Here is a 9,765-nt window from a genome sequence, read left to right as displayed (position 1 = left end):
TAAATTTATCCAATAACCAGCATAAAAATAAACTTGCTGTACAACTAGATACAGCTATAAGTAAACTAAATTAATTGTAATTAATTTATATAAAAGATTTACAGAATATCACAAAGGGAAAACTAGTTTAAACTCCTTTAAAGGCTGTAAGTAATTATCTAATAAGACTTTACAAAGAAGAAATCTTCGTTAATTTACAAAGTTGCAGCTCCCTTAAAGTGAGCCGTTTGAAGTTTTTTGAAGTGGAACTTTAGTAAATAAAGCAAATCTTTTCTTATTTATAACTATCATGTCTTTAAAGCGATTAACCATGGGTTTCTGAGACCAACATATTTGTATAAAATACTAGCTTTTACCCGCGACTCCGTCCGCGCGGAATAAAAAATAGAAAACGGGGTAAAAATTATCCTATGTCCGTTTCCTGGTTCTAAGCTACCTGCCCACCAATTTTCAGTCAAATCGATTCAGTCGTTCTTGAGTTATAAATGGTGTAACTAACACGACTTTCTTTTATATATATAATATAGATATCGTCATCCCTTTCATCTTTGACAAAACACAGAGTAAGTTTAGAGATTTTGGTTTCAAAAACCCACAGTAAATTATACAAAGATAAAATGTGCTCATTATCGTGAATGCCTTTATCGTGCTCATTCACGCTCTATAATTCCGATTTAATAATAATTATACTTGATAGTCGCCGTGTTTGAAGTTTCGTCGCAGGTAGTTTTGTGTTTCTAACATGACAGCTACGCAAAGTTGAGCATATTTAATAATTTCATAGAAAGCCCATCTCTTTAGCTATTCCCTTTGACATTCAGTGACAGACTTAAACGGTCAGCGGTTATGTTAATTTATTTAATGAAAAATAAACATTTCATATTAAATAATTTATATCATTTTATAAACGTTGAAAAGCAATTTATTTTTATACTACTAGTAAAATTTAAATCTTACTAATATTATAAATGCGAATGTTTAGATGGATGGATGGATGTTAGAAGGTATCTCCGTAACAGCTCAACGGATTTTGATGTAATTCGGCAACCATGTGGAACATAGTCTGGAAGAACACATAGGCATATATTAAGTTAAGGCATACTTATTAAGTTTTTTTTTTAAATTCCGCGCAGACGAAGTCATGAGCGTCAGCTTGAAAGTTTATAAAGCTAAAATTGCCACTCTTCCATTTTTAACCAAAATATATTTTAATTTCTTTGTAATAATAACGAAATTATTCGGAATAATGTAGTTATATTTTGATGACATGCAAAGCCGGGGCGATTTGACTAGTGTTATATGAAACAGAATAACTTAAAAATGTCCATAATTTCCAAATATCAATAATAATATTACTTAAAATATATTATTTTCTTACACAAAAAAAAAACAATTTAAATAATGTATTTTAATACTTAAAATTCTTTTTTCATGTAAGAAAATTTGATTTAAATTTCCATTAGCTACGATTAACTGAAAAGGAGGGATCAAACCTTTTCCATTCCAATGTTAGTTGATATTAAAAGAATCCTTAATTTCTAATTTCAATTTTACACAAGAAAACATCTCAACCTCCATAAAATAAATACGATAACCCATTCATTGCCATCTTAAAGTTTATTTATTTATTTTTGTAAGTAATATTAAGTGATTACACTTAAAAATACATAGTTAATAAAGTCTTTTTATCCATACTAATATTATAAATAGGAATTTGATTGTTTGTTTGTTTATTTGCATTGAATAGGCTCCAGTACTAAACAGATTTGAAAAATTCTTTCTCTGTTGGGAAGCTACACTATCCGGATGACACAGGCTTTATTTATTACAAAACTTCTTTATTTAATTCCGCGCGTACGACGACGCGGGCAACAGGTAGTATTTTATAAATTAATAAATTAAATCATCCCTCTCATCAATAGTTTGCAATGGCAATAATTTCGCCATTAATTGTTTATTGTATTCTTTCGTATACCGTAGGTTTCTGAGACCATTTCCGTTTAAAACATATTGTTATCTCTGTTTTCTCAAAGATAATGACAGGGACGTCAATATATTTTATACAGAGATTTCGGACTAAAAAACCCACGGTTAGTCTGTTACATATAGACCGTAATTTTTATTCTGTTGAAATAAAAATACCAAATTTTTTTCCTCTAGTAATGACACAACATGAACTCTAAAATATATAAATAATTCAGCAGTGATATAAATAGATACTGATTATTCACTCACTACATTTAATTCACGATTAAACAGGTTCGTTGGATGTTTCACGTATAAAAATAACATCATAATAATATAAAAATATCGCCACGTTTTTGGCTCAGAATAAGATAAGATGGCAGGAACAAAAATGGAATAGAAATTCTTTTCTTCAAATATTTTTTTACAAAGTTCTAAAAGTGCCCACTCACTTCTAATTGCGTTTACTAAATTACGCAGTAGATGGCGTTTATTTTTACGCCATCAAAAACGTCCATGTATAATTATTCGAGTTGTGTTTTATTCTATTACCTTACGCGTAATTTGATATCCAAGCGGGAAATTGCTGTTTGCCATAATGAAAATTTCTCGTCATTTTCAACCCAAGCAAATGAAAAAGATCCTCCTACCTAATGAAAAAGGAACATTTACTCAAAAGGCATTTTCCTTGATTGGATTTAAATAAAAATGTGAGCATTTGTTCTCTTTCTTTACCTACGACGAATTCATCATATGTTATTGTATTTTGTTCTATATATTGTATTTTACATTTTTTTATTTATTTATTATACATGTCAATAAAACACAAAAAAAACACCATTTTTGTTGAAATACTCGCACTAAAAGCACGCGAACTGCGTCATTATTCAGTACACTAGGACTTCCTACTTACCTTCCAAACTTTTATCTTTAGGATTACATAACTTTCGTACGAGAAGAGATTTATACTAAAGTTTGAGAAAGCATCATATCTCATGCGGATGTGAAATAAAATAGAGCAAAGGTAATGGTAATCTTTTGTCTCTCTCTTTTTAGCTCGCTCTAGCGCTCGCTTTAGCGCTTTTAAATCGCTCTCTGTTTAGCTTCGAGTTCGTTGTGTTCATAGACGGTATTGATTTCATTGTAAAAATTTCCAATTTTCATACATCCCAAAACTAATAAACTTAAAAGCCCTAGGGAGCCCTCCAGCGATTAAAACAATAATAAATCGTTAATTTGTTTCCGTTATAAATTTTTAAACTTGTACAATTTATTACTTTTTTCATAAAAATTGATTTGAAAGTATACACTGCAGTTTTCATTGCGTATTCATTTTTAATGATACATTGTAGTAAAATTATCTGCGTTTTTCTGTACTTATTTCTAAATATTTGCTAAAATAAAAAAAATTACGTTGTTTCTCAACCACATATTACTTTGGTTAGCTATCAGAGACAATGTATTCAATTTGAGTGTGGAAGTAAAACAATGTATTAACCCAACTGCAGATGGCGCTTTCGCCTTGTTCAAACATGTTTATGCCACTCTCTACTTGATTGGAACTGTAGAATTGCATTAAGTCTAAATCTAAACTAAGCATTCCTAAGCTAGTTCCACTTTAAACAAACCCTCGAGTAAATAGAAAGACGCTTACATTGTCGCCATAAGTAGCCAATAAATTCTCAGGATTTTTAAAGTTATACTTCTGTTAGAGCATTAGAGAAAGACAGGAATTAAATTTCTGATGCAACGAAAATAAGAAACATAGTGTAATGGCCGCCATGGCGTTTCTCTCTAGATATAGCTTTACAATTTGAAACTCTCATATTATTCTTTCTTCTTATAATTTTGTGTTGCTATGACTATAACAAATTCAGCTTCAAAGACTCGAGACGAAGTAAGTAGTAGTGGGACATAATTAAATCAAGCGGAATAGGTTTCTCCGACGTAAATATAAGCTTATTCAAAGATACATATTTTGTTAGGAACAAAATCGAATTCTCGGGCAAGTAACCGAATAACCCTCCTTATTACCTTAATTCCACAAAGGGTAAAAGGTTAGATTGATCGATGATATAATATTATAAGGAACCCTCATATTTTATGATAATTTTTATTTATTTGATGCATTGATTTTATATATATTTAAAGAAATTAATGCATAGGTTTCAATGCTTAAAGAGTGATTACACCACATCGTTTTGGGTCGATTTCGTATCACAAGTGACTCCCCCTTGTATCGACGACTATGAACATTACTTACACAGACACAATTGCAGATTGCTAGCCTAGACGATCCCGTTAACATTAAGCTGGCATTAATAATAGATAAATAATTTTAGTGGTTTATGTAAAGCAATTTAGAACTTTATTCCCACAAAACGATACTCGAAACTCTTACAACTATCGTAAAATAAAGCTGAACGCTCACTTTGTTGATTTTGGTAACAAAGTTAGTTAAAGAGGCTGTTGAAATAGTTTTGTTAACGCCGACTTACTTTAGTTGGGCGATGATTGACTTTCATCGCTTTATATTTTCTTGTTACTTGAATCCAATAAAATCCTCCAATCAAATCAATTTTATATGGCTTGATGTAGGTAGGTATTGATTAATATGTTAATATTCGAGGTTAGAGAAAAATTTATTTCGTTTTTTTTATATTCAGAAACCTTTATAAAAATGTATATTAATCAGTGTAATCGGATCATACTGATAACATTAGTATTTTGAGGTCAAGTCAGGTCACACAGATATGAAAATGAGAGGACTTAGAAGATTTAATTTTCATCTCGACCTCTCTATAAATTAATAACAAAATATTTTGTCTTGTCCCTGATTAAGCAACATCAAAAGATGTTTGCCCAAATTCCTAATTGATCCTCTGTTGGAATGCAAACAGCGTTTCTTGTAAACGTCAGATTGAACCTTGTAGCAATTGATTAAATGAAAACCTTTCGTAATTTAATAAAATCCGGTCAACGATTTCTTTTTGATGCTTTAATACGAATAGAAATTGACTTTATATCACGAATTGTTTTTGATTTCTTTATGTTAAAAAAAACCGTGTAACCTGTCCCAATACCGTGGGTTTTTAACACGAAAATCTCTGCATAAAACATATCGTCATCCTTGTCATTGTCTTTGATAAAACAGAGATAACAGTATGTTTTAAATGGAGATTGTGGTCTCAGAAACCCACGGCACGTCCATTTAAAGGATGATTAGTTTGACAATTCATTTGACAATTTCCTAAAGATGAGTTGAGTAAAATCGGTTATGAATCTTATCTATTTTCGATAGTTGTTCTCAAAGAACTTTTAATCGAAAATTTCGTGATTATTGTTTTTGAATTACAATAAAAATAAAATTGTTTCTTTCTTATACTTCATTCTCTTAAACTACATAAAGAAATAAAACTATAATCAAAAATTGAAGTGTTGAAAAACAAAAAAGCAATGTATGTAATGCTTTTTTTACTTAATTGTGCGATACATAACCAAATAACTGTAATAATTACAAAAAGTAATATAATATAACACCTAAGTTATAGTACTTCTTTGAATAAATTTATAACAAGACCGATGGTCGATAGTTCGTTGTTGTACGTTATGCACGTACAGTTCAACACGACACTATGAAATCCGTACAACATTAATTCTCATACGAAATTAATTCGATACATTATAGCCGTCAGTTGCAAACTAATCATCCTTAATAAGTACACCTATATAATGTACTAGCTGTCGACCGCGAATTCGTCTGCGCGGAATTAAAAAAAATAATAAGTAGCCTATACGTTTTTCCAGACTATGTTCTACATTTGTGCCAAATTTCATCAAGATCCATCCATCCAAAAGTAAGAAGTAAGAAATAAAAGAAAACGTTTAATTTTTTGCAATAAATAGCAATGCACTTTTTTCATATTTAAAAATTAGAATAAATTCGTACTTTACAAAAAAAATATCCAATACACGTTATATATTTAAACCAATTCCAAATGTTTTTTTATTTGTGTGTTACGTTCAACAAAACTAGCAATCTAGAAACACTGGACCTAACTTCAAATTCAACATATCTCATTGTCAATGTCAAACGTGTGACGCGAAAGTTGAGTTCTAGAGAGGGTTTATTTAACGTTTTTCTCAATTTCCTTAAGTTATACATGAAAGTAATATAAAATAGTCTAGAAATTTAAGAAGAAAGTAACTACTTCTTTAATTTTCATAAGTAACGAGAGAAAATAACTATGAATCATGGTGAATGTTATGAAAGGAGTTCTCGTTGAATGGTAAGGTTATGTTTATTTCACAATGTTATACAAAAAAAAGAGACCAATAAAGGTGAAGTTTATATTTATTATAGTATTTTAAGAAATAAATGTTATACTAAAATTCAAATGTCATTAAGGTAGTCTAAGTCTTGAGGTATGTTGAAATTCTGGTCGATAACTTCATTATCCATTTGAAATGTGTTCTTAATGTAAGACTTTAGTATGTAAATATTTTCCGTCCATCTATTAATTGCAGATTTCAACTCCTGAAAAGATTTTCAAAGACATAAGACAACTTAATAAACCATTTCACTCTATATTATAAAACTGTAAAAGGGTTAATAATACTATCAAGTATAACTAGAACTTTGGATTTATTATGTTACATTTTTTATAAAGGGTATAATAAACATTGAACTGTTTAGTTCGGAATATCTGAAAGGAAGCAACAAACTATAGGTGTATTTATAAGTTAAAATACTGTTTACAAACTTCTATCTCCGCAGTTAACTGGGCAATGTACTCAGGATCACAATCTCTGTACTTTTGTAACTCTTTCTTCAATTCTTCCTCTGTCTTTGTTATTAGTTCAAGTGTTGCCAGTACCTTTTCTCTTTCTTCATTTACTTCTCTTCCAACCTAAAAAGTTTTGTTATAGTTGACATTAAAAAAAACATTAAATTTCGAAATGTTTAGTTCAACGTAAAAATACGAAAAAACTTCCAAAATAATGACTAACTGATTCAGACATTATGGAATCCTCAGTTTTTTTCAATTTTTTAACACATTCATTCAATTCATTTTGAACATCATTTAATTTCCTTTTATTAGCGTTTTTTGCCTTGCTGAAAAAAAAATGATCACATTATTCCATACAACTAAGAGTCAACAAAAGTAGCATTTGATTTATATGAAATTTATAAGTAGACTAGCTGTCGCCCGCGACTCCGTCCGCGCGCAGGTAAAAAACTTAATAGCGGTATGAATTTTTTCTCGCCTTTTAAACCTTCCCTAGACCTCCACCAACATTTCAAGACTAAGATATGATAAATCCGTTCAGCCGTTCTCGAGTTTTAGTGAGACTAACGAATAGCAATTCATTTTTATATATATAACTAGCGACCCGCCCCGGCTTCGCACGGGTGCAATGCAAAATATACCTACTACAGAATAAATGCACAATTTATTTAAGGTACTTAAATGGATAAGGATTAATGCTGTATTGTTTAAAATCACTTCGTAAAAGAATAAAAATGGTTATGCTGGGTTATCCCTAAGAGATAGACATATACCATCGCGGACTTTTTTGTTGAACTTTTTAAGGTGAACAATACTGTAGTACATTATTTTGGTCTATCTCGTAGGGTTCAGCCAGCGTTTGCAATATAAGCGCAAAAAAACGTGCTTATTTACGACATCACATTAGAAAACTTTAAATTTATCAGTGTTTCTCTACTATATTATGCATTTATTATACATACAAACCTTCCTTAAGAATCACTCTATCTATTTAAAAAAACCGCGTCAAAATCCGTTGCGTAGTTTTAAAGATCTAAGCATACATACGGACATACAGCGAAAGCGACTTTGTTTTATACTATGTATTGATATTGATTACCTAGGAAATGACCAAAAGTAGATGGAAGTACCAATTTTCTCAGAGTCCACAAGATGGTCATCAACCAAACTCTGTATAACTTCTTTGACTGACTGCATTGTAATGCCTTTCTCTTTAGGAGCAATTTTTTCTAACTCCTGTAGTTAAAATGATGGAAATTTTTGAAAATTACTGATACTCTTTGTAATTAATTATTTTCCAAAGGCTGAACAAAGCAAGTCTTTTGAAGGCTTAAATATCAATATAAAAAAGGATCTAAATACAGTCGAACCTGGATAAGAGAGAGTTCAAGTGTCCCCAATATTTTTCTGGCTTAAGGAGGTTGTCCATCGGGATAGACTCTCACAAATAGTGCTTTCTCCCTTATTCAGGGTCAACTGTAATCATTTTTTATGTGTGTTATGTCTACTTATAATCATGTGATATTAGTTTTCAAAGCTAAAACATATTAATTAATATCTTACCTTCAATTGAAAAAAATCTTTACTTTGATGAAATATTTCCAGCATTCTTGTCCTCTTCTCATCTGCACTCAAACCTCTTTTCTTAGACATGTTTTATTAATTCCAGTGATCCAGCGATGAAACAATTCTTGCTACACTTAGATGAGACTCTTGCACTCGGAAGGAAGTTTATTCTCCAAGACCTTGACGAAACACATTTGTTTATATCATCAGATATAGTGGAAACATTACAAGCTCGTGTTGATGATTTAATGGACCAATTAAGTATACCAGTACACGACAAAGGACTGTAAATATGGCGTCAAGAGAATCAGGTAGAGTGAAAGAATCAGAGAAGAGAAGGGTACTTGATGATGCCGCTAGGAAACGAAGGGCCAGGAAGGCCATTGAGGCTCTCGAACAAGACAATTTCCATGAAGACCCACACGCAGATCTGGTTATGTCCAAGAAAGTCCCAAAATTTGCTGATTCTAATGAGAAACCTACAAGGAAGAAGAAGACGAGAAGTGCGGAATACTATAAGATGAGATTTAGGAAAACTTTTGCGCAACTTGTGGAAGAAGATGCAAGTAGTAGAGCAGAACCTCCTAATTATTTGTCGGCACAAGTCCCACCATCAAAGTAAGTAAAATGAAGTAGAATCAAAGCAGTAGAAGTAGAACACATAGGCTACTTAATATTTTTTTTAATAATTCCGCACGTACAGAGTCGCGGTATTCAGCTAGTTTGTAATAAATTCCAATATTGTTTCCAGATTTCCCGATAGACATTTCTGCGCTGTGTGCGGGTTCCCTTCAAACTACACTTGCATTCCCTGCGGAGCAAGATATTGTTCTGTCAAATGTCTCGGAACACACTTGGATACAAGATGCCTCAAATGGACTGCCTGAATTGTTTAATATAAAACTTCACTCCAGTGACACTTGTTTTAATAACTTTCTTCATCCCTTTTCATTCTTTTTGGGATTGTCCTTTATGAGATTAAGGGATTTATTGCCTTAGGCTCGAAAGGAGGAGGGAGTGGTTCCAAAAAAAAAAACAAGAAACAAGACATGATAGGAGAGAGGTTTAAAATAAATGTCACGGCAGTCTAATTCTATGGTAATAAATATACCTGAACTGTTCATTACATTATATATTGTGATTAAATAAAGTAATAGTGTAATAAAACTGACTAAATACATATAATTTTTCTATATAATACTGTTTTATTTTATAAATTGACTGACTTACTCTAGACAGCAGAAGCCTTTACAAATTAATAAAAAATAATCTGGTCATTGGAATTGAACACATATTATCATGGGGATTTGAGTAGAACAGCCCAATATAGCGGAGCCTTCCTCACGAATACTAATCTCATGAAATTTGTAGTAAAAAAAACAGGTGTTCTGATCTAAAACGCCATTTTGCATAAAATAGGATATAATTGAGTTAACTTTAACTT

The 9,765-nt window shown here is 31.2% G+C and overlaps 2 protein-coding genes across 2 annotated transcripts; both read left to right on the top strand.

Moving 5' to 3' along the window:
- The first annotated feature begins 6,136 nt into the window (after nucleotides 1-6,136).
- On the top strand, nucleotides 6,137-8,611 carry LOC106720940 (general transcription factor IIH subunit 5). The gene is made up of 2 exons (XM_014515746.2): nucleotides 6,137-6,254; nucleotides 8,425-8,611. Exons 1-2 carry the CDS (start codon nucleotides 6,220-6,222, stop codon nucleotides 8,609-8,611), a joined length of 222 nt encoding a protein of 73 aa, XP_014371232.1. The 5' UTR covers nucleotides 6,137-6,219.
- Nucleotides 8,612-8,613: 2 nt separating this feature from the next.
- Nucleotides 8,614-9,400, top strand: LOC106720939 (zinc finger HIT domain-containing protein 1). Its single transcript, XM_014515745.2, has 2 exons — nucleotides 8,614-8,939; nucleotides 9,073-9,400. The coding sequence occupies exons 1-2, from the start codon at nucleotides 8,614-8,616 to the stop codon at nucleotides 9,206-9,208; spliced, it is 462 nt and encodes a 153-aa protein (XP_014371231.1). The 3' UTR covers nucleotides 9,209-9,400.
- Nucleotides 9,401-9,765: the final 365 nt, after the last annotated feature.

The sequence above is a fragment of the Papilio machaon genome, chromosome 15, assembly GCF_912999745.1.
Source record: "Papilio machaon chromosome 15, ilPapMach1.1, whole genome shotgun sequence".
NCBI classification, from domain to species: Eukaryota; Metazoa; Arthropoda; class Insecta; order Lepidoptera; family Papilionidae; genus Papilio; species Papilio machaon.
This window is presented reverse-complemented; position numbering and strand designations above follow the sequence as displayed.